This window comes from Macrosteles quadrilineatus, unplaced genomic scaffold, assembly GCF_028750875.1.
Source record: "Macrosteles quadrilineatus isolate MER2022 unplaced genomic scaffold, UCM_ALF_1.0 Scaffold_8__2_contigs__length_117827958, whole genome shotgun sequence".
NCBI lineage: Eukaryota > Metazoa > Arthropoda > Insecta > Hemiptera > Cicadellidae > Macrosteles > Macrosteles quadrilineatus.
This window is the reverse complement of record NW_026542601.1, coordinates 94428581-94454631: the sequence shown is the minus strand read 5'-3', so window position 1 is coordinate 94454631 and position 26051 is coordinate 94428581. Positions and strand designations below refer to the sequence as shown.

Below are 26051 nucleotides of genomic sequence, written 5' to 3'. Positions count from 1 at the left end.
GTTACTTGTCCTTTATCCTAAAGAATTTATTGTTCATGCTAAACTTATCTTTGTAGATCTGAGGAGTCGGGAGCCAGCAACAGTGAGTTGTTGTCGGCCCAGCGAGCAGACGACAACCAGAGTGACGCAGCATCTCCGACACTCCTTGCCTCCAGTGAGACAACACCTCAAGCCTCTCCCTCCCCTCAGCATCCTGACACGCCTGAACCTCCCTCCCGCAAGAGTGGTGAGTTAGTCTACGTTGATATTCAAAGATCAAGACATTACAATCAATCTACTTTTTACTGCTTCATTCCCATATTGTGTTTGGTCTAGAAGTATATGATGCAAAATGGCTAATTTTAACCACAAAAAAATGTTACACCTTAAGGTTGTCTATCACAACTATATAGGCTTTTTTATTTTCAAAACTCAAGATTTAAGAACGCTCTATAATTGCATTTAACACAAATTGGTCCCAATGATTTTAATTGCTATTGGGCTAACAAATAAAACTTTGTATTGCAAAAAATATCTTTATTTTAATTAATTTTTGTATGATTAGAAATTATTTTTTATTTTACAGGTAATTTTTTTATTATACCATTCATGTATACTTTATATTGTATATGACTGAATAAAGAAGTTTGAATTCATCAAGTTTTGTGTTCCAGTTAGGCCAATGAATACAAATATTCTTTAAAAAGCGTAATGTTTATGCATAATAGTCAGACTAGAATTTTGCTGCCAAAATGAGCTTTGTACGGCCACCACTAGGATCGCTCGTGCGGCGGCCGCGCTATTCTATCCCTCTCTCTTTCTCTAAGCAGATTTTTTGTCTCACTCAGTCAGCTGACTTGGCCGCATGCTTGCTATAGTCTACCTAGCGGCCGCCTCAAGAACTATCTAAAATTCAATCATTTCCAGACTGAATTTGTAACGAAAGCATTGCCCTTCTTATTGGTTTTGTATCTTAATTGGTAAGGCTTACATTAGCATTTAAGTTCAAATCAATTGTAAAACTACCAATAGAAAATTACATGTTCACTAAATTTCAGTTTCACCGTTGAAGCTTGACTATATTTCTCCTATTGTGACTGCAGGTGAAGGACTGAGTCCCAGTCCGGTGCGCCGTGTTGCTGAACCTCTGCGCCAGACGACGGCGGAGAGTTGTCTCATAGAACCTACGGAGGTGGTCATCTGTCAGAGTCCCGTGCTCACAGCTGAGCCAGTCCTCACACCTTTAGGTGAGTTGTAACTAAAAACCTTTTGAAAATCAAAATACTCAAGATTCTAATCTTCTTGCAGTTATCTTCATCAATGTTATCTGCAATGTTATCAAGTTATCTGCATCATGCTTATGCAAACAAAAGTATTAAAAAAAACGTATGTATAGTAACAATTTAAAGTGTTATAAGCAGGCGTAATGTGAAGCAAGTGCTGTGACTAGTATCATTGACTATTCTATACAGAGGTAGACATCCCATTTACATAGATCAACTACTCTGTACACAATATTTTGGAATAAAAACGCTCCCCTAGCGCTCACAGAGTGTCCTTTAAACAAAATTATATTTTATCCATTGGATTTTGATTTATATAAACTATCAATTTTATTATTTGATGTAGGACCTAAAAGATGACACGGTTTACACTAAGTTTTCCTTTCAGATTTGCTCGGTTAAAAAGCCAGTTTATACAATATAAATCAGTAATTATTGACTTCAGACACTGTCTGGAAGGGAATATTCAACTTTGTTTATTTCTACTCTAAAACTGTCTACAACTCTGGAGATAGAATGTCGGATAGTGCTAACAAAAGTTTGTACTTTGGTAGCAGATGTGGGTTATAGATCAATAAATTTTTTGGGATAGATTAATAGATTTTAAGATATTTTTTTATAACTAAAATAATATTCATACTAATTTTGCTATTTCCTGGTTTTTATTAAAATTATATAACTATCATTCAAACCCCTAAACCTCTTCCCTTTAATTTGTGAATTATTTTATGTAATTGGCCAAGTAAAACATGTAGACTGTTCTTACAGAGAAACTGAGACGAACGGACGAGCGTATACGGGAGTCGCTGGAGGAGAAGCGACACCTCGTGGCGGAGATACTGCATGTGCCACCAGCCGAGTATGACACCATCTCAGACATGGCGGCCGAGCCTTCCCATGACAAAGAGCCCCAGGAGATACTACTGGCTCTGTCCAACCAAGGTACAGTATAGACTCGTGCAGAGTAGTTTTTGTTGGTTTCAACGCCATTGGTGTTTTATAAATCACCAAACGCTTTCAAGAGAAAGTTTTTCTAACCCCTTAAATTTTCTGTGAATAAGTAGGGGATCACACTTGTTCATCAAGGTTTGGAGTCCAAGACACTTATCACGAGGCTATTATAACACTGAAGTAAATTCTGAAATATAATAGGCACATAAAAGAATGTGTACTATTGTCAGGCATTGGACCTGTCCCTTTTACACCAAAGTTTGAGCCGCTAATCACGAGGAGAGCAACACACATAAACAAATTTTGTTTCACAGTACATGAATGAATTTGTAACATTTCTGGGGACTGAACCAGATTGTCTCACAATGAATTGTTGATTCAGTAACACCCAGGCTAGCAACACATCCTAATGATTCCTGAAACATCCCAATTGAATTATGTCTATAGCTCTTGTTTCACCAGTTAAATTTCAAATAATAATAGTCTTTTACAATAACTATTGTTGTTCTGACAGCCAACAAGCTAACGTCAGTGATTAACGAGTACCTGCAAGTGACAGAGGAGGAGGCAGTGACGGCCAGTAGAGCTGTGGAGGAGAGACAACGATGTCACTTGCCCAGTGTTCCGGCACATGTTCTGCAACAGATCAGCTCACAGTTCAACTCTCAGTTGACTCTACTCATGGTGAGTGCAATGTGTAGACATGCTTGTGATGTAGGCGATGGTAATATTTCTGTCATCAGAGATCATATAGCAAATCCACAGTGTTCCTTTAACCTCCCAATGCTAAAAGTTAACATCCCATCTATAACATTCACCATTGTAAAATTTGAAGCTGATTTGGTGTATGTTATTTGTATTTAACTCTAGAGCAAATCCTAATAATTTAAAATAAATTTATTTTGGTATTTTGTGAATCTACTAAAGCAGAATAAATATTTGGTTATAATTTATGACTTCGTCTCGTACGTGAAACTCACTCACAAATTTGGTATTCCAGTGGCTTTACTTCAGTTAACGACACTCTGGAAAATAGCACTTTTGGTACTACTAATGAAATGGACTAGCCTACTCCTATATGGGAGAGGAGTTTAATTGTGAAACACTAAAGAAAGTCAGCTCAGCCTTCATTGACTAGAAATCTAGGGAAAATATATTAATCTTAAAATTCATTTTAACTATCAATTTTATTTTATTTTGTTTTTACTTTTTTACAGAGTGTTATGAAGACACGAGAAGAGGAGAGAGTTATGTTTCGACATGAGAATCAGAGGAGTAGAGAGCAATTGCATGCTGTCTATGAGAGACAACCTGCGGCTACGTTAAATACTTCCACGGACAACCGCTCTACGGATAACCGACGATCCATGGACTTAGAACCTGGTGAGTATCCTGGCGCACTTGTACATGACACAACTATATTGCAGTTAATATCTTTTCTTTGTTACAATCAGGCAAAAATGTTGACAAGTTTTCTGAATTGTGTTCCAGGTCCCTATTTTGTATTGCAACTTTGTTACATAAATTTTTTTTCCACCTTGTAATTCAATGAAGCCTATTGTAAATCATGTGGTTGTAATAGCATGAAACTTTTTATTCTTTTTTTTTTCAAGAAAACACAACAACTCTAAGACATTAGGTGCCTATTACACTGTAAATAAGTTTCATGCGATTGAAACTGTGTGCATGTACACAAACTCCCTGCTCGCTACCAAAATCACTCTGCACTTTCCTTTGCATTAAACCTTTCGATTTTTTCAAGGCAAATGCTATGCTACATTTAGAAACAGAGTAATGCAGTTTGATTTTTAATGCAAATAATATTTTGAAATAAAAGTTGCGATACATAGTAGGGGTCTTTAATGCTAAAAATATGTTTTACCTTTTCAATTATATTCCCCATCTAACAGCTTAATTCTGAGTTGGTTTATAGAGAATGATTATTAGCTCACTTTCTTGATGAGTTTGATTTGATATAGTCACACAACTATTGATAGATTTGTTAACCAATGATTTTTTTACCCCTAAAGTCAACTAGACTCTTTTTAACTAATCCATATTTTTATTAGTTGCTTTATTTTTAAGTTTAACATTAGTTAGTGTATAACTCTGTTATGTGTTGAGTGAAAGCCTACAAACAAATAGTTATCCGCCTTCTAACAAGAGAAAGTTTTGCGCTGAAGTTTCTTCAATGGAACTAAAAGTAATTAATATAAAAATATAACAAATAGGCCTACTTCTTAGTTACTTTTTGCTTCACATTACAAATGAATGCACCCGAAGCAGTTAAATGCCACAGTGCACAGGTTTTCACATTTTTCATGAAATTGCAGTATTTTTTTACAAAATATATATAACACAACATTATTACTTAAATTTATTTACTTTACCTGGTAATTTTCTTTCATTCCTCTTATGTAAAATATAAAAGTGTGATTTTTTGTTTCAACCCCCGGGGGTTGAACCGGTTTACCCCACCGTTATCAGACCCCCCAAATTGGTTGACTGTTTCAATATTTGTTCTATAATCTGGAGTTAATCTATATACTGCATATAGTTAATATGGAACACAAACTTTTGAGAAAACCGTAAGCAGCAAACTTTTCCACCGCATACAAATAAAAGGTCAAGAAAAAAATTTAATTTTTCTATAAACCCCTTCCCTAAGGGCACGAACCTGAATTCTTTAATGATTATAAGAGTGTTGTAAACAAATTTTAAATATTCAATTTGTGTAATTACAGTAAATTTTCTTATTTACTAATCAGTGGTACAAAGAGAAATCATCCAAAATATTTAGTAGATTATTCCATTGTTCTCCCAAGTTGAAATATTTTTTTAAATGTCTATAAAGTTTTTGGTTAGGACATTTTGTTTCAATTTCCAATTGAATTAATAATTATATATCCAAACTAAATTATTCAACTCTCCTTTCAAATTTGAGAAATACAATAATTAGTTGGACAATTAATTCTTGAAATTGCTTAACTAAAGAACATTTCTCATCCAATCAGTGTCCATATTGATCCAAGTTTAAGTTTAGGAGAAGCGTAAATTAATTCATTCCATCAATCAAAACATATGATAAAAAAAGTTTTCATTTCAGTCTTTGCTTAAATCCACCCTACCTTGACACTTGTCACAATACACTATTGGGTTTTATTATCACATCTTTGCTGTGCACTGTTTACCACCCATCCTGTAGTGTTTGCGTTCGCAGTGTTGTAAATGCTTTGCTTTGCAGTAGACATTGGAGCTGCATGTATAGAGACTCAAAGCATGCCACAAGATGAAGCAGACAAGGATCAGAATTCAGCTAAAATACCCACAACGCCGGAGGTATGTAACTGAAACTACAGGTATAACCTTTATGTTTCTCAAAAAAATTTTTTTAGATCATATTTGTTTAAGTAATATTTTATGTAGCAAATCCATTGAGAAGTTCACTGATGTCAATTTCTTTTAATTTTTTTTTATCATTTTCACTAAAATAATATATATTTAATGCCTAAATTCTCATAGAGGTTGTATATTAAACTCTTAACCGGCCAGACTAGACAGCACTATCAGTTTCTTCTTCTGCCAATATGACTCTAGGAATCAGAATCTTCTTCATAGTTTATTTGAATAGAACATTAATGATTGATACTCATATTTTTTTTGAAAAACATTGATTTAAACCCTAACCCAATTTATTAAATAATCTTCAATCAAAGAAAAAGAAAATATTTTACCTCAGTCACCTACCTACTACAGGTCCACGATACTTTCAAGTTGGGTCTGGCCAGCAGTTAGCCCAAGGGATTGGTTTGGGCCAAAAATGTTTATTTTAACGATCGTTGAAAGCATTTGATGCACGATTGAACAATTCAATTGAAGATTTCATTTCGCATGCAGCTGAAGATCATGGCGATTGTCCTGACAATGATGTTGCAGTGGCCGCAGAAAATGTTCACGATTTTGCCGTAACCTCGGAAGATGTTCTCGATCATACCATAATCGCGGAAGATATTCACGGTCTCACTGTGACCGTAGAAGATATTCTCAATTTCACCATGACCACGAAAGACTTTCACAATTTCGCTGTGACCTTAAGACTATGTGATTAGGCAGCGATCTCGGAAGATGTTTGCCATTTTACCAAAAGACATTGACGATAAGCAGAAGGTTATGTATAATTTTATGCAAACCAACGGTAGTATTCATGATCATTCATCTGTCATTTTTAAAAATATTTTCCATAGCAATAGCAATCCGATTTTGGCCCAACTCCAAATTAGTTTGGGCCCAACCCTGGCATGCAAGTCTGGCATGCAAATGCCTATATTTGATGTGCTCTGATCTGTCTAGTGTTGTGTTGCAGGTGTTTGTTGATGCCTTGTCAGGAGAGACGGAGGAGAGTGTCGCCCAGTGATCACGTCGTGTCAGTGTACAGTACTGTTGAAGCCTTGCCCTAGTGCCTAGTGATGTTACCAGACACTACCGTGGTGCTCATTCCAGACAGTTCGGGACTAAAATGTTACAGATAATCAAAGAGATTTGTTATTATTTTGATAAGTTTATTCGAGTGTTGTTTGTCTCGTTTTTTATTATTGCGTTGTTCGATCCTGGGTTTAATTTATTACGAGACGAGGTATTGTAGAGTAGTCGTAAGATGTTTCCTATATGCATTTATACAGTATTGTCCCGGTGTGGAAGTTGGTGCTACTCGTGCCGAAGCTAGAGTCGACTTTGCGCTCGTCCCTTGCGGTTTTGGCTTGTTCTGTGATAACGAGACGTTTATTCAATCGGCTTAGTCTAAATAATTTGCTAGCGTATTTCCGGTGTTTCTTTTGGAAAAGGTTCGGAAGTGTTATATTTTTTACATTTTATTTGTTTTGTTGTTAAGACGATTGTAAACAAAGGCCTAAATCCAAAAGGATTGTACATAATAGTTTTATTATAGAGCGCAAAGTTGTCTCTAGTGATGATCTGTGTTTGTAATATTTTTTTGTATAAAATACTTGTATATTTTGCCTGTATTGTATTGTTCGAGCACTACTGTTTTAATATTTTATTTTTGTCACTTCTGATAGAACTAGATCTGTTACCCCCATTGCGCTCTAGAATTTAATTTTTGCAGTATTATGTATTGTTTTGTAATTATTGTCATTTAAATGAACCAGTTTTTAAAACATTAAAAAGTACGAGCTTTATAAATTTAGATTTATTAAGGGATTAAAAAAATATGCTTGAATTATTTGATTGGCCAAACATGCGCATGGCTCATTTAATCTTTCTAAAGGCGTTTTGTTTTTAACAAAGTTTATTCAGTTCTTTACATGTATACATTTATACATATTTTTTTACTTATAATATTTTTTGTGTATGATAAATTTATTTTTTGAGCTATTTATTTTGTCAATAGTAATTGTATGTTTATTATCTGTTCAATCCCAATACATTATGAAAGCTACAAAATAATAAAAAAAAATGTTGACTAAGTTTTAATTATTTATTTTATATAAATCCTTGATAAATGTTTCTTGAATGTAGGACATTACATTGTGGTATTTGTAACCAAAGTATGATTTTTGTTGTAAATAGGACAATTTAATGTACAATATTTATACAGTCGGTAGGAGCATTTACTCATCCGAAGGCCTATGAGATCATTGATATAGAAGCATGCATATTATTATAACCCAGCTGACATGCTACTGTATATTCTTGTAACACACATGTATTGTATATAGACTGAATCACGTAAAAATAAACACATATTGATATATAAATAACTAACCAGTTGTTTTATTTTTCACCGTATTAGTATAAGATTATAGGAAATATAATTTTCTAATACCACATTACATAACATGGGAAGTATGGAAATTAGAAAGATTTAAGAAGCCTGCAAGAAATGTAAATAAAGTGGTATGGGCATTATTAAATACAATGTTGACTGGAAACAAAACAAAACATAGTTTCTCCAAATTCAGTTGAAAGGTTTTTACAATTAATTCTATATTATTGAACAAATTATAATTTCAGCAGCAGAGTTTATAAAAACTTTTAAGTTTTGTGTGTAACTGTTGATCTCAAAACCTTTAAAGTTTACACAAAATTATGACTTATTCATATCCTTAAAGGTGGCAGATTAAATAAATCTGACATATTACTTAACATACATGGAAGTACAAACAGCAACTCTAAACAAACAGTGTTTTACATTATACTGAAATATCATCCCTGTATTTTCAAAAGATCCAAATAGAGGTTAAGGTGATAAAAACCACATCTTCCCCAACTATTGCCAGAAAGCTGGTTTAACTGTCAGTTAGAAGCTGTTAAAACATATATAACTTACATCTCAATATCCTTTTCATATTCTCAACACCAACATTCCAGTAGATTGGTGAAGACAACAATTTTAAACACAATTTAGGATTACAAAAGAAATTGCTGTGACACATTTTTGTGTGGGATAAAAAATTTACCAATTATAAAACATAAACATTTTATTCAAAGGTTTTATGGTAGAAATGTGGTGCTAGTTCCTCTAGCCATTCAGGTTGGATCACAGTCAGTTCTCTCATGTAGCTCCTGTCAGTCTGCACAACCTCACAGAACAGCAACCTGCGAACAAATATTCACTGTGAATCTTGCTCAAAACCGTCATGTTTCTGAAACCGATACTTTTACACTCATATAATGTTGCTTGAAACACAAGTTGTAAATAAACAGTGTAACCAATTGTCGAGAAATCTGTGGATTGGTTTAAGTTGTAGTTATTACCTGCTTTACTTTAAGTTTTAAGTAGATAAGTTATAAATTAATTTGAGTGTAAGTTCTGTTTCAATTTTATTTTTTTCACTAAGTTTTGATTATTTTCTTAGTAACAAAATAAACAAAATAAAATGCAAATCACAGCTGTCTAAAGACATTGCAGTAGCAACACCAATTGAGACAAGCCCCAGAATGATATAGTCACATTGACCATAGACAAAAAGAATTAAATATAGACTGTCAGCCGTGCTGCGGTTGCCATGGTTACCATAGGTTCCGGCGCACACCGCTGCAGTTTACGTAGCGCGTACGCCGTGTAACTACGGTGGTGCTCCAAGCGGTGTGCGCCAGAACCTATGGTAACCGCAGCACAGCTGACGGCCTATATTTAATTCTTTTTGTCTATGCATTGACTTACCATTGTATGTTATGACATTTACTGTTGCTGACAGTAGTAGTAGGCCTAAGCAACCTGATCCAAAAATAGTTGCTTTACTTGGTCTGATAAAAATTACTAATCATTCAAATTCTTGGCAACACTCAAGCAACCTCACCAACACTAATCCAACTAACTAAATATTTGGATTTTAACTTTTATATACAGTCCAATTTCAACCCCAATTGGCAATTTTATAGACTTTCTGTGTAAAAAATTATGCACTTTAAAATTCCAACCACTATTCACTATTTTTGTTTACTTCTAGACATTAAACTAGAACTTCAGTTTTATAGCTCCCAAAAGATTCTGGGATGATAAAAGTTGATATTTATACTAGTATATTAATCAAAATACCTTTAAACCCATTAGTAAAAATGCAAAACTGTCAGTTTGAATAATAAAAAAAGTGTAAATAGAACAATGTGAAAAAGTAAAATGTTAAGGGTGAAACAAATGATATTTTATACCTCCTTAGGGCATAATTTGCACCACCATAGACCATACTAACAAAATGATCTCAGGCGTAAGAGAGAGGTGTGTGTTTTCATCAGCTCAATTGTTTTCATGCCGTTAGAAAGTAACCAATACACATAATATTTCATCATTTACCAACAGCAATTAGTCTGTACCTTTCCATTCAAAACATTCAACAGTTATTGCTCTCTATTTATTGTTTAAATAACTTAAAGCAGGAGACTCAGTCAAAATTTGTTTTGCCCTTGATCCCTGCTAAATCATATTATAGACTACATACCGCCATGACAAGATTACATCTTTGACCATAGAAGTAGACGTCCCATTCCTATGATAAAGCTGCAGCCACTTAGATAATAAACAAGTTAATGTTGGAGTGAGCTACCACCAGAGTGCACTGATTACTGATTTCTCTTGAACGTGCTAACTTTTAAACAAAAGCCAAACTAAAAGAACAACTTATTGTAAACCATAGCGTCTTATGTCACATCAATTATCAAATGTAACACAACAATTTTGACAACAGTACATTCGACTACGTTCTAATGAATTAAAAAATTGCCAATAGCAGGTCTACATAGATGGGACGTTGCTCACCACTGAGGTTGCTCCAGAGTGTACAGTACGGACGTCGGATGAACGTGCAACACCACGTCTCCTCTCACAGTCTTGTACACTCCGGAGTGATGCAGGTAGGCAGTGTTGGGGAAGAAACCTGCAGTGAAACATCGCCTCACCTTACTGCTGTCCCCTGCGACAGTTGGATCACTTAGTGTTACAGCACTTTACCCAATGTACTAAGGTGCTAATCCAGCCAGGTGATTAGAACCTGTGCAAGGTCTGGAGAAAATAATAATAGCTTCCATTGTTTTCCAATATATTTTAAATATCTTCTCTATTGCTTACATGTATACTCGAGTATTTAGGCTTACCACAAAAATTTATTTTACAGTGTTTGAAATAGTCACACTAATCTATTCTAATTGAATCCTATAACCACAAAAACGCAACAATTTACAGCTAAAATAAACACTGAAATTTGATCTAATATCACTTTGAAGCAAACCAAAACCATAGCGTGAATCTCAAAGGCAACTGTAGTCGGTCTCAGCATTGTTGCAAAAATAAACAAAGGATAAAACGTAAAACAGGTGGCTGCTAGCAACAGTTAAAGAGCGAAATGGACCGGTGATTAATTTGAAGCTTTAGGACACATTATCAGCCTATAAGTCCTTGGCATTGCTGTGTACATGAAATACAAAGATTCTCCCTCAGCAACACACACTGAAGCCTATAATTACACTGTCGCTGTGAGAGACTGTCGCAGCAAGAGGATTAATTAGTTGATACACAGCATACAAATTAATCTACCAATGAGTATAACTGTTTGTGATCATTGTTGCTGAATGTGTGACTTCTCTTTTTAATAGAGGGTAGTGCTGCTGGCTTACAAAGCATATTTTTACAACAAAGGTACAATTTCACAAGCAGAATAAATTAAAGAAAAATGTATGAAGTTCAAATAAAAGCAATTTCTCTTACTCACACAACAGCGTCTATTTTTTAACATATTGAATAACATTCTGATTGAATTAGGTTGGATTGCTTTCCTAACAAAAATCTGTTATCGATAAAGCCATTATCCTCGTGAAGTTGTACCAAAGTCAAAAAATTATTCCAACGAAGGACTATCTCACTGATACTTTCACAGAAAAGTACAAAGTTACTATATAGTTCCATTGCCTGCTATCAACAAAATTATCAATCATCTATGACCACGTCTTTACTGTAATGTCACCCACCTGCAGCAGATATTATTGGTACTCCGAGTTTCTCACAGAGTTTGAGCATCTGAGATCGTATCTCCGACACTCTCTTCATGGCCTTGTGGTTGACAAAGTGTTTGTGACACCATTCTCTACTGGACTTGTCTGAACGTGCCACCTCTCGTTTGTACGCAGTGTAAACGTTCAGGAGAGTCAGCAAGTCTCCTTCTTCTACCTGGGCAAGAAACAGATGTATATATTATAGAGTTAGTATAAGTTGAAGCTTGAAGCAAATGTAAACTTTGATTATGTTAGATACTAGTGTTATTCGCAGGAAAATTTAAGTCCTTGTTTTATAATTGGCTATTAGACAACCCTTCTTATAGCCTGGACGATTTTTTCAAGTCTGGCCAAATTAATCTTTGATTGCATAAACCTGCTGCTCACCTGTTGCTTTATCAGGTCCTAAATTATTGTTGTTTGTTTAGTCATATGTACATATTTTTATTTGAGTTATTAAGCGCTATTGTTTTTTCAAAATATTGAAAGTGTTTTTGATTTTGTTTTGTTTGACGATTGATGTATGATCATGATTTTGACTTTGTCGATGATCTAATGTATTCTTATGACAAATAAACATTTTTTATTATTATTATTATTATTATTGACAGAAGTCTGATTTACAATTCAAAAGATGTTTCTTAGTTATTATTATTCTGTTAAATGGTATTAACATAATATTTTTATTTTTAAATTCAATTAAACCTAAACCTGAGGGTTCCTACAAGCGGAACACGGAGAGCGGACTCCTCTTGTCTTAGGTAATTTTAATGTTACTGTTTTCCTAGAAGCGGAGCGGAACGCCATGTTAATCGCTTTTCTGCTCTCCGCTCTCATCTTCCGCGTCTAGGAAAACCCGGCTTAAGAAAATAAGGGTTCTAACAGCAAAATTTTAATTTCAGTAATGAAAAGGCTGTACATATACAATGTAAACCTTGTAAGTTTATCAATTCATTCATTCAACTAAAACAATTTTCTATATATTTTCAGATAAGCAATCAGCCGGGTAACTGAGTGGTAATAGTGCTTGAAAAAAGTCATTAACTTTTTGATAGTTTGTATTGTAACTAGACCCAAGTCTAGTTTTATTATTACTTTTATTACTGGGATTTTAATCAATGATCCTGGAAAGAACCTGTTACTCTTGGTCAGTAATAAAGCTACATAAGGATTTGATTCTATATTGATCTACCTCATTAAAAAGATTCACTCACCTCAAACTTGCGCCTCTCTACTCTAGCCTTCACACTGGCAGCTCCACCTGCTGGTCTAGTGAACACACTCTGGACCTGCAGCAAGGCAAGTACACTGGCAGCCTCCTCTGAACAGCCAAACTCTCCTGGTAACCCAACAATATTGGCTAACCTTCGGTATGAACTGCATTTTATGGAATAATATGTTTAAGACATTGAAGCCTATGGGCACTAACAGAGCTTATATGCATAAATATACGGATCATTTTTGTATTAATTCAAAAAAATTTTACTTTTACAGTTTTAATCAAAACACCCAAACCATTTATCATTTTAAAGAAGAAATCAAGATTTTTTAAGAAAATATAATATGTTATAAAGTAATTAAAAATAATATTATTTTTTTTTTAAGACAACAAATATTGTAAAAAGAAAAAAATGGTATGTTATGACAGAGTTAATTAATTGAACCCAATGTTTAAATTTATTGTTTGTGCATACATAAATAGATAAAAATTCATCCTTTTTACCGAATTAAATTTAAACTTTTTTTAATTATTTTTTTAGGTATTATAATTTATATACCTAAAAATTCAACATGTCCGGCTTGTTTAGAAGGTTGGCGAATTTGCCAGAAATCTTCAATTATTGTCATAAGCACACTCTGTAAGTGGCTCAATTCTACAATTTACACTTAATTTTTATTCCAAAACTGGCTACAGCATTTTTAATATGAGAATGGAATGTCTCATCTATACACAGTAAATTCTGTAACCCAAAGTTACCAAGTGTACCTGCTTCATAAATGTTTGTTTTTCGCAAGCAAAGTACTCAAGATAGAATGTAATCAACATGTATGTTCCAACCTAACCCACCACTCACCGGAGGCGAGCAGAACCTTAGCATGGAGTGGAGGGAGAGGCAGCTCCGCCATGTTGGTGCCGAGGGGTTGAGATAGAGCACCGTTGTCATCAATGGCCCCCAGAGCGTGCAGCAGCTGATAGGCTGCGGCCAGGTGTCGTGCAGGCGGAGGCGACGGGAAAGGGAACCTCACAACATTATCAATCCCCAGCGCCTTCAACTGCAGAACTGCACTTGACAGATCCATTCTCTGCATCTCCGGTGGTGTGGTGGTGGGAAGTGTGTCGTAGTCCTTCTCACAGTACAACCTTAGGATGAATTGAATTGAACTTACTTAAAGGTCGATTCACACATATCAGTTACAGCACGTCAAAGTTCAGTCACATCATTCACGCCACAAACAACCAAAATATTCTTTAATGAATTTTATATTGCATTATCTACACTCATCCAGCGCAGGTCCGTCAGTTGATCTGCCGGCATTTGTCAGTCAATTTCAGATTTCTTCTCACCGATATTTTTAGGTTTGTCGGACGCCTGACAGACGTGCTTGAGGTTAGAAAATAGTGTTTTTTTTATTATTATTAAAATGATTGTGCTTATATTTTAACGACTGATTGTAACAATTAACAAGATGGACAGTGAAAATTTGATAGAATATTCAGTTTTATTTAAAAATGTTGACTGTAACATCACTGTAAATAAAGTGACGGAAGACTGACTGTAAACAAATGAATAAGAGTTTGACTGGAAAATTGCGGATACAACTGAGACTGAACTGTGACTGGTCTGTGACCGAACTGATATGTGTGATTCGACCTTTCATTGAAAAATCCTAAGCCTGTCACTCAAAACCAAACACATAATTTAATCAAAGTTTTGATTTTGTTAAGTTTTCTTTGTAAAGTTGTTTAAGCATAATAAATTATGTGATAATCAGTTTGCTCTCAAATATATAGTGAACTTTCAAACAAACTTAAATAAATTAAGATTTCTGACTAAATAGAAATACTAAATTTGTTCATAAAATCTCAGAAAAATAGGACACCTGTAAACTTTGCCAGGTCGCACACGACCAGCCCGGCCGGCCCTCTGTTCAGCTGACGCCTGTGACACTGGTACTGTCACTAGACTGTCACAACATGTGTGTGGGTCGTACCATCGCATTTTCACAAATCCACAGTCCACCACTAGACATTATAGAACAAACAAAGAATGAAGTAATACATGAAAACACCAAATTAAACCTATACTGCAATTCTTTCTCAAACACAGGTAGTTAAAATATTCTAAATATGATACGACCCATTGGATACTACCATTATCCCACCTCATATCAAGTCAGTTGTTGTTTTCTGTAGGTACTATTATGCAATACAGGGGAGTGAGAAAATAGGTACTCACAGTTTTGATGTGTTTTCAAACTAATCTGTGTATGACTGTGCCAGTAAAATGAGTTACTGTAGCTCTTTTTCTGTGGTTTTTGCAATTGTTTGTTGCTATTTATATCATGCACTTGAGTCATACGGCTGATTTGACAAACAGTTAAACCTCATTTACTTCTATGTCACTATAAACCTACGTTTGCTTCCTCTGAAAATTTACTTTCTAGTATGTGAGAGTAAAAGTTTGTTTTGAACATATTGATATTGAGGTGATATAGACTCGAGTCTAGAGCCTTGCCGAATAGTTTGATTGATCAAGAAATCAAGTAAGAAAACTAAAACATACCGAGCATTTTTCTTGTAATATCATTGTAATTGCAGCAGCGTCTGCGAATATTGTGCGTTAAAAATGTACTATATCGCAGCAATTGTGTGTGATGCAGCTACGACACATATAATTTTAACCTACCATAAACAATTCCTGGAATAGTAACAGATGTCTCAGCAATGTTGGTTGACACAACAACTTTACGCTGAGTTCTGGCTGTGTGTTGGAAAACTTTCAACTGGTCTGCGTTTGGTAGAGATCCGTACATAGGGAGAATCAGCAGTTCTACTGAAAAATATACTCAATTATATCATAGAATGAAAATTAATTTAACACCAGGATAGTTACAAAAACATTGTGCATTATATTATCTGTTTATAAATAAAACTTTAAATTATTTACCTACAACCGTTTTTTTTAAGTAGCCGTTTCAGTTCAGTTCTTAGAATTGAAAAGTTTCTCATAACGACATTGTTTACTTTTATAACAGCATTGTTTTACTCATAACAACACGGGTAACGGACCAATGAGATTCAAGGATTGAGAGAGAAGACGTAAAAATGTAATGATTCGAACTTCAACTAATCAGCTGTTCAGGCCAATTTAATTGTTGAGTGGTGCAATTAGTGTTTGCTACAATGTTTTGTTTCATCACTGTCAGTGGCAATGAGAGGTTAAAAACAAAAACATAACCTCTCTTAGAAGCTATGAGTACCAGAGATTTTTAGTAACAAAAACACTGTCGTAGGTAAAGTAATGTACACAACTCAAGTAAATAACACACAACAAGCGACACAAGTCAACTCAAGTAAATAACTCGTAGAAGTTTTTAAGGCACTTGCCAAGGCTTGTACCTTAAATTTTCTACTCGTGTCAACAACACTATCTTTATGCAATCATTGTGTAAACTACTAACATAAAATATAAATTGAAATATTTTTTACTCTGAGTACATTGGGCCGAAACATGATGTTACAGTTATAGATTGTCCACATATAACTATTCTTATATATAAATTATTTCAAGTGACTGCACAACATTTCAGAGCATAATATACAGTATTAATATTATTGAAAACAGTAATCCCCTAACCGTAAGTAAGTAATAAATGTGGTGTGTAGCTAGCCCAGTTGTTAGCATCTCGGACTTCAGTACTACAGTACAGTACTGGGTTGGTTCCCAGGCAGCAGATCCCAGGTATATCCAAGGAAATTATAGGCGTTTTGGCCTCTTTTACCTTAAAAGTGTTTCTGATTCCTTCATACAAAATGACGTAGACACTAAAAAGGGAGGAAGAGGTAATCCTGGGCCAAACAAAATACTCTGAAGAGTTAATACATTACTCACAGTCTCTGCGTGGGCTGGAGGCTGCATGTTCTCTCAGCAGAGCCACTGCACGGTCAACCTCCTCTTGTCCTGTCAGGAAACACAGCACATCCCCTCCAGCCTCTGACACATGGATCTTCACCACAGTGTCCACAGCGGCTCTCACATAGTCCGGTACTGGCTCTGAACACAGTACTCAACACACTCAGTCATACTCAGCAAGTACAGTCTAGGAGAGAGGCCTGTGGCACCTATGTTACAGAACCAGCTGAACACATCAAACTGGTAACCCCCAATGTACTTTGTGAAGCTAAAAATTAAGGGAAAAAACAGAAACTTACATACAGGGGTTGGTTTCTAATGGATTGTTTTTTGCAGTAAAGTGTAATCATATGACAAGGCTACGATGATAGTGTATAGACCTATTTAGAACAAATTACTAAATTGAACTGGATACTAAATTTTATTTTTTGCTAGAGACAAATCCAGTTTATTGACAGTCCGGATTTTTGACCTCCAAATTATTGATGTTCTACTGTACTTGGAGGAATCACGACTAGTGTGAATGGATGTTCATCTTCTCATCATTCAGAGAATATCAGCATTTGTAGTGTTTTATAAATATTCTCTATCCCTGTACCGAACAGACTGCTCAGAAAGTGATGAATATGTGGACATCTATGCACGGAAATTAGCAAATACCAACACAAGTAGACCGTCACTCGTCAAATGCTCGGCACATGACATAGCCGCATGTGTGGACCCCCTTAAATTGTTTGATCATGTGATGGCATGGATCTTTGTTCGATTTGGTAGAATAGTTCTAACAAATGAGTTTGATGCACACAACAAACCCTGCATTAGCCTCTTGACAACATGCTGAGTGGAAACTGGATCTACCTTTCAAATAGTGGATTTGCACTGGATACAGACGACCTTCCACACTCATTATGACAGCTGTTTTCTTGTTTTTGTCCGAACTATGGTTGAAGAAGCTGCACAAATGCTCTGCATCCATTGTTGCTGAGGTGACAATGACTCTCAACTTCTTTTGTTTCTAAATAAACAGTAACATATCACAGAATGCAACCACAACAAACACAAATCTTGATTGAACATGTCAAGCAAGAAACTAGACAGCTGGTAATCCACAGATTGTGCTAAGCAACGAGTTTGGAAACATAAGTGGTAACCTCCTTTGGCTATGCTTAGAGATGTGTACTGTCGTAATCTTCTACTAACCTTTTAATCACTAAAAAAATGTTATTAATCTATTATAAATTATTTTTTACATGTACAATAAAAATTTAAATGTCAGATTAGTCAACAGACCAGGGTATGTATCTCATAGGCGAAGATGACCTTATATAGATGATTAAATATATAAGATTGTAGCTTTATTATAGCGTGTCACCATCCCATAATTAATTGTACTGTAATCTTTAGTTGGTTTTGCTTTTTTTGTATTTTAGTTATGTTGTAACAGTTGTCTTAGTTCTTTTTTCAGCCTTTTAGGCTTATCTAATGGTAAATCACGTGATTTCAAGGCAAGTGTTAAACAAAGATACGTGTTGAAGTTACTTGATCCCGTACTGGAATGGGGAGGGGGCGCATACATTGTCATCTAGGTATTATTTGCGCTTCACTTATCGTACTGTCTATCACTGTATATCATTGCTCAAGATCAATATATACAGTATACACACATATTGTATCTGATAGGCTAGTTGAATAAACATCAAACTCATGTTTTTCATCATCAATATCTTCCCATTCTCATTAGGGCCTACTCTCCCTTTTTAGAGTAATGGTGGCAGCAATACCTCAATACACCCTTGAACTTTACTTGCGACCAGTACAATTTTATGTAATAAGACCAGCTGATTCATTAGTCAAGGCCATTTATTGAAAGTCTGATTGTGTGTACATCATTGCACTTTAACAATTAATAAATTTATGGTGTTGAGCAGATAATCACGAACTTAAAACGTATGCCCAAGTGCGGTCTGAGGCTAGCACCACTTTTATACTAAAACTCTTTAATTTAAGCTGAGGCTTTCTCTCTTTTAAATATAGCACATTATTCATGTATTTATCACAAGCAAGTACCTCACCTTTTTCAACATGTATCAGTAATCCAAAGGGTATAACACATTGATTAATCAAGCAAGCACAGCACATCACTTAATTAAATAACATTCCATAGGAAACACAATATGCAGGGTACAGGATTTTTTTTAACAGAGGGCCAGGCTTACGCTTGACCATGGGATTGCATCGCAGCTGGAACAGCTTATTGTGCACCCTCATTCACAGGTCCTCATTCCCCGTCAAATCCCAAGTCCTTAGTGAACCATAAGAACCTTTTGACTATGGTAACCTGTTCTTCCCTTTGATCTCCCATTAATAGGTCAGGGGATCTCATACGCAGACCTTGTAGGGCTGGGTACATACAGGGTACAGGATGATGAGATTACCTTGGTTTACCACATTACATTTACCATCCACATTAGGCAAAGATTGTAAACGTTTAAAAAGTAAAACTTTTTTACGATTGGCAGTTCAATTGTTTGCAGGTAACAATATTTTGTATGTTGTGTTTAATTTCTATAGCCAACAAAAATAGCACACTCAAACTTATAATACTTACCCTTAAAATTTTCTTCAGAAGACCCATGAGGATGTCTGTTGACGTAGTTCTCTCATGAACTTCATCTAACATTATGACAGAATATTGCCTCAACAAGGGGTCTGCCATCATCTCACGCAACAGAATCCCTTCTGTCATATACTGCAAAATAATTAAGTCCCTTAGGCCCTTAGATATGTATCAGTAATATGAAGATGAAACAGAGTAAACCAGAGACAATTAACTGTAAATGGGACTATCAACACAGAATAGCTATTTGTGTATTATGAGCGCAAAGTACGTCATTGCCGCTCAAGAACTGCCGCTAAGCTAAAACTTTGTGCAGCCATACATTTTGAGAGCGGCAATGACTGTTTGTAATACACAAGATGTTTCCTACCACCATAATTAATAGGCTATCATAACAGACAGATTAACTTTTTTATTGTATATAAAGTCATTTGGTTATGTTTGCTTTTTAGGTTATGTTATATGGTTAACAAATGTTAGTGTTTTATAGAAATGCTAACGACGTAATCAGCTGATTCAGTGTTTAGCGAGCAGAAATTATCTATTTTGCATATCCTTTACAGGTGTGGCTATGTGATCATTTCTATGGTCATGATGGTTGGCCACTGGATCGTTAAAATTAGCACTAATAAGTTTTAAATTACCTGGCTACTGTCTCCGATCCTCGGTATAGTTTTAAGAAACTACAGCTGTTTCATGCCTTACATTGGCACATCATCAGGTTTGGTGAACGCCAGCTTTTCTATAAAATATCCCTCGGAGATGAGATCGTTATGGTTTTACAAAAAACATGTAGACATTTACACACACGAAAACACGCACGAAACATTTAAACACTAATAATTGAGAAACTACTGCGAAACGTGATGCGGCGCCGGTGACGAATTAGTGCTGAATTCGGTATAGTTCTAAATGATACTTTACGAAAAGAACTGGCAAAAAATGATATAGCAATATCGTTCAAGACTACAAACAAGCTGTCGTCATTGGTCAGAGCCAAGAGCAAGTCCCACACAGATAACGACAACAAAACCGGAATCTATAGATTAAAATGTGACAACTGTCCCAGCTTTTACATAGGACAAACTGCCAGATCTTTCACAACCCGATTTAAAGAACACCTACCAAAAAAGAACTCTAAATCAGCTTTTTCCAACCACCTAACAGCCACGAACCATAACTATACAGACATTCATAATAATCTAGATATTTTACATTTTTGCAATAAAGGACGCCATATGGACACAATAGAAGAATATGAAATATATAAGGCATCAAAAGAACAACCACATCATATTTTGAACGAAAAGCAGTCCTTTGAGTCTAACATAATTTACAACACGGCCATTCTGATATCTGATTGTCAAACCAAAGAAAGAGAAGATAAGGATAGAACAAGGGTAGGGGTCAACGCTGCCGACACGTGACAGTCGCGACTTATCCGTCACCGGCGCCGCATCACGTTTCGCAGTAGTTTCTCAATTATTAGTGTTTAAATGTTTCGTGCGTGTTTTCGTGTGTGTACAAATGTCTACATGTTTTTCGTAAAACCATAACGATCTCATCTCCGAGGGATATTTTATAGAAAAAGCTGGCGTTCACCAAACCTGATGATGTGCCAATGTAAGGCATGAAACAGCTGTAGTTTCTTAAAACTATACCGAGGATCGGAGACAGTAGCCAGGTAATTTAAACCTTATTAGTGCATTTCTATGGAGTGGTGGGAAAACAGATATATGAAACTATTCATGAAATTTTAAATAATAACCATAAAATAAATACTATACTCATTGACAAGAACAAATTGAAGATTTTTAGACCTCCTTAAATTAGAATATTTTTTTTCTGTTTCACTTAAAGTCTTTATTTTTTAGTTTGGTTTCATAATCATGTTTTATCAAGTGTTTTATGTAAAGAGTTAATTCTGACAATGCTCTTTATTCAACGATTGCTATTACATGTATATCAATAAATGTATGTGTATCACAGGGTTGCCACCCGTCCCGATTCTGCCGGGATAGTCCCGATTTTGGTTCCTTATGCCTGTATTTAAGTATATGTTAATTTATTCATCATTGCCTCCAGGATTGATTATTGACAATATAAATAGGTTACATACCTTACGTCGTCAATCCTAAAATAAGTCTATGGCGACTAGTTTCGAAACATCAAGGTTTCATTGTCGAGCCTCTTGCCTCTTAAAAACATTGTGACATCTTGTCGTCGTCATTATACACAGTACATTTAACATAAACACACGAACACGGACACATACTATTTACAAAAATGAATGCGCGGCCGGCCATAAGTACCGCGGTGACGGACACGATACCACCCCACCACTGGGCTGGGGTATCGTGTCCGTCACCGCGGTACTTATGGCCGGCCGCGCATTCATTTTTGTAAATAGTATGTGTCCGTGTTCGTGTGTTTATGTTAAATGTACTGTGTATAATGACGACGACAAGATGTCACAATGTTTTTAAGAGGCAAGAGGCTCGACAATGAAACCTTGATGTTTCGAAACTAGTCGCCATAGACTTATTTTAGGATTGACGACGTAAGGTATGTAACCTATTTATATTGTCTATGTTAATTCGAGAGGGAGGGGGACAATGTCCCGATTTTTTCCTGACGTAAGGTGGCAACTCTGGTGTATCATGTCTATGTCGATGTCAGAAACTCACCTTGATCTTAGTCACTCCTGGTTGGCTACAGTCATCAAAGCGTATGCAGTAGCCGACAGTCTGTCCGAGCACTGTGCCTGTCTCGTCTGCCACTCGGGTAGCAAGAGTTGTAGCTGCCACTCGTCTCGGCTCTGTAACCCCTACCATCCTCCCATCTCCACACCATCCCGCCTCCACCAGGTACTAAATAATATTAAATGAGTAAAAAATTAGTATCATACTTTGTTTAAACAATATTGTTGATAGATTGGTAGATGTGATAGGCCTAGGTTGATGAATCAGTCTCTATAAGAGGGCTGCATCAAAATAAGCTTACATGAATAGATGGCGAATTTAATTAGGTAGGTAAAACTTTTAGGTTAAATTGCCTATTTATGATTTATTTTCATAAAGATTTTTTTAAACACTGTAAACTTTTAAATTAAACAAAAACCACAATTGAGATTTTTTAGTGAGGATAGCAGGCGTCCTGAATGAAGAAGTCTTAAGCATAAAACTTTACACTATAATCACAAAGCATTATAATATTGCACAGTTAATGACAGTGTTTTCAACTAAGGAAGAGAGAATTTTCTCGTCTAATGGTGGCTACATTTACAATGCTATGTGTTATAATATTTATGAAGTGTTGAGTTTTTTGTGAATGAACGCTTTTATGCACAACACAGAAGCTTATTTCCCACGGGAGTTTGTAAAAGATTATCCAAACTAGCTTAAAAACCCAAACATAGTGAAGAGTTGAAGTTTAACAGACATAAAGTCTAGATCAAAACCATTAGTTCAGTACACAAACCTGAGGAATCTGAGTGCTTTTGCCACATCCTGTTTCTCCAACTAAAACTAAAGTTTGGTATTCCTCAAGCAAATATAGCAAGTGGTTTCTATTGCGATTTATTGGAAGTTTTTGACGCTGCTGTTCTAATGCTAGGGAAATGTTGGGATTGTATATGAATTTTGTTCCTGACAAAGCTTCTATATCCGACTTGTCTTCTTCCCATCCAGCTGATTCTCCTAAAATAATGAAACCACAATGTCAGCAGTTATAGGCAACATATCTAAAACTATCTCTTAAACAAATAGGTCAGGTTTCAGAATACAATTGTGTCATTATGAATTTGCCTCAGGGAACATGTTTTAATGAGTATATACACTATTTTAGTAACTCAAGACCAAAGAATTTTAAGAGGTTTCAAAGCTTAACCTTTAACTGTAGACTAAGGAGTATGTTTTATCTATGGCTTAACTTATTCATACCGTACCAAACACTTTGATGCCTCCAGCACCTTCAAAGGAAGGATGGGAGGAAAGTAATTTAAGTTGAAACTTAAAACGAAAGGGTAAACCAGTTTAAGTTGATGACAGCACAGACATTTTAAATGAGCGTAACCAACTTAAGCTTGTAGGCTGATTTTACAATTTTATCATTACAGATTAATATACCTACAAAGGTACAAAGTTTTTAAGGCCTTTTAGGCAGAGCCCTGGCTGGATTTACGCAATAATAGACTATTATTATCTTAACGTTCCCCAAACCTTTTGGTCTGGCAACCCACTTAAGTTACATCTTGGATTTTTTGCGACCCACCAATCAAAATATAGGCCTTGGCCCTATTATTTATTTATTTTTACAATTTCATTGTTACTCCTCATTCAATGGTTTTTATTCCTCATTATAGTTCTTTCATTGTCCAAGTTTTCACATGTAGGCCTTACTGAAGCAACGAAGCAGGCCCTACCCTGTTGCCCCAACGAAGCAATAACCAAATCTGACCAGCTGTTTGAAGTGGCAAGAAATTGGTTTTCACTTAATGGCCTCAGGTTAAACGAAGAAAAAACGCAAAAGCTCCTGTGCACACTCAGTAAATCATCTCCATCTCAAGATATTCCAGTCAAACGCCTCGGTTTTATCCTGGACCCAAAACTTCAATGGGACTGTCATATTGATACAGTGTGTCTTAGGCTGAGTAGAGTCAATTTCCTCTTAAGAAAACTTAAGCACCAGATCACTAAACAATATCTTCTGATGTCTATTTCTCCTTATTTCACAGTCACATCAACTATGGTATCATACTCTGGAGCCACGCACCCGCCTGTACTAAGATTCTCAAACTGCAAAAACAAGCCCTAAGAATAATTACCTACAAGCAGCGAAAGACGGGAACATTACAGACCACTTTTCAAAATGCTGAATGTTTTTACTGTTTTCAATCAGTTCACCTACAATTGCCTTCTGCACTTCAAAAGAAATTTAAACTCTCGTGAAACAAGGGGTGACATGCACGACCATAATGTCTGAGGTGCCCGTAAATTAAATACAGATCGCTATCTTAGACAAACTATGACAAGAGAGTTTCCCTGCCATAGCTGTCAGGATGTATAATGCTCTGTCTGGTAAAATAACAGAACTTGACACAAAAGTGTTCACAAATAAAATTTAACAATTTTTATTGGAGAAACCCTTTCTACTCAACTACTGAGTTCTTCAAGTATGCTGGCGCGATGAACTCGCTGTCCACCGCCACCACACAGTTTTAAATGTATATATATATCTAAAATAGTTTTTATTTTATTTTTTTCCGCCATCTATCCAGCCTAGGCTGGTCATCGATGAAGAGGAGGTAATTCAGGTACCGGTAATACTGTATTCTTATTATTGTTACTTTTGATATTCCTCTCATGGGTACAGTTTCTTAACTGGGCTACGCTAATATCGATTGAAACAATCGATTCGATTAGTAAACGTGCATGCGATTTTTTCACCATCAGCAAGTTTGGTTGGTTAGGTTAGGTTATGATAGTTTAATTTTGAAATAGATATATTTTAAAATATTGATTATTAATCAATATTTTCAATTCAATAGTTTCAATTGATATTAGCGTAGCCCAGTTAAGAAACTGTACCCCCTCTCATTATTATTATTATATATATGCTATCTAGTCATAATGAGCAATTTACAACTTGTAATCAAACTGAAAACTGGTGTAATTCTGTTGGCAAATAAATAAAAAAGCTACCGGTAGGCTACCTACTTACCCGGCTTTAAGAATACTGGTCTGCTGACTTTCATATTTTAGAGATAAAATAAACGTGTTATCTTACTAAATAAACACAATTACGGCAAATAATTTACATTACATAGCTTTATGAACATTCATCGGTCCTTTCACAATTAAAAAAATTCATGTTGATAAAGATAGCTAACCTATCACAGACAGTTTAGTTAACCAATCTAATTTTGATTCGGTCAATCTATTGAGCAAAAACTAATTGAAAACAAGACAAATTAAAGATTTTTCAGCAGCAGTTAAATAAAAAAGAACCCAACAAACTTCTAATTTCACTTAAGTTATTACTTATTTGTTGTTGTTATGATGAATTTATTTGACGCATTGTATGATACGCATGGGATTATACGACGGACGACAACGTCGACAACTCTCTATAAAGCCTCGTTCTCGTTCACACGGTGCGAGTTTACAAGCTACTCGCCAGCGTGTAAGAAGCCGGCGAGTTGGCGAGTGTGCTTGCTTAGGGCCCTTTCACACGAGGCCACTGGTGGCGGACACCGGTGTCCGCCACCAGTTACCGGCCGGGAAACTGCAGTGGATGGTACAGGCAACTTACAAGCCACTCTACTACAGCCACTGTACTGGTAGAAATGCTGTACATGCTGTCGAACAATGAACATCTCCTTCTTCTCGCGTTGATAATAAAGAAAATAAGGCAAAGACACAGGCGTACTATACCGAATAGCCGGTTACTTTTCAATTTCGCAAATTAGATCATCAGTATCCACTTTGTTTTCTATTATTTTGTTTATTCTCTTCTTCTGTTGTTTTCCTTTGTCTTTTTCTTTTTCAGCAACGTCCTCTTTATTTTTCTTCTGATCACTCA

At 35.6% G+C, this 26051-nt stretch overlaps 2 protein-coding genes across 3 annotated transcripts in view; one reads left to right on the top strand and one right to left on the bottom strand.

Moving 5' to 3' along the window:
* Positions 1 to 7994, top strand: part of LOC129001808 (rho guanine nucleotide exchange factor 12) — a 421244-nt gene extending 413250 nt beyond the window's left edge. The window contains exons 31-37 of the mRNA XM_054429256.1: positions 57 to 226; positions 1083 to 1226; positions 2031 to 2204; positions 2728 to 2897; positions 3431 to 3596; positions 5458 to 5552; positions 6577 to 7994. Of these exons, the coding sequence (XP_054285231.1) occupies positions 57 to 226; positions 1083 to 1226; positions 2031 to 2204; positions 2728 to 2897; positions 3431 to 3596; positions 5458 to 5552; positions 6577 to 6627 (970 nt within the window). The 3' untranslated portion in view covers positions 6628 to 7994. The remainder of the gene's footprint in view (positions 1 to 56; positions 227 to 1082; positions 1227 to 2030; positions 2205 to 2727; positions 2898 to 3430; positions 3597 to 5457; positions 5553 to 6576) is intronic.
* Positions 7995 to 8692: 698 nt separating this feature from the next.
* LOC128999740 (probable ATP-dependent RNA helicase DHX35) overlaps positions 8693 to 26051 on the bottom strand; it is a 28713-nt gene continuing 11354 nt past the window's right edge. The window contains exons 1-14 of one of the 2 annotated variants that reach the window (XM_054426398.1): positions 25511 to 25527; positions 25191 to 25406; positions 22950 to 23167; positions 22157 to 22339; positions 19461 to 19601; positions 17711 to 17867; positions 16832 to 16993; positions 15626 to 15772; positions 14820 to 14961; positions 13793 to 14079; positions 12932 to 13056; positions 11694 to 11892; positions 10489 to 10642; positions 8693 to 8828 (exon numbers count right to left, since the gene is read on the bottom strand). In XM_054426398.1, the coding sequence (XP_054282373.1) occupies positions 8711 to 8828; positions 10489 to 10642; positions 11694 to 11892; positions 12932 to 13056; positions 13793 to 14079; positions 14820 to 14961; positions 15626 to 15772; positions 16832 to 16993; positions 17711 to 17867; positions 19461 to 19601; positions 22157 to 22339; positions 22950 to 23167; positions 25191 to 25224 (2067 nt within the window). In that variant the 5' untranslated portion in view covers positions 25225 to 25406; positions 25511 to 25527 and the 3' untranslated portion in view covers positions 8693 to 8710. Of the gene's footprint in view, positions 8829 to 10488; positions 10643 to 11693; positions 11893 to 12931; positions 13057 to 13792; positions 14080 to 14819; positions 14962 to 15625; positions 15773 to 16831; positions 16994 to 17710; positions 17868 to 19460; positions 19602 to 22156; positions 22340 to 22949; positions 23168 to 25190; positions 25407 to 25510; positions 25528 to 26051 lie in introns of those variants that run through there. The other variant, XM_054426399.1, reaches the window with a different exon arrangement.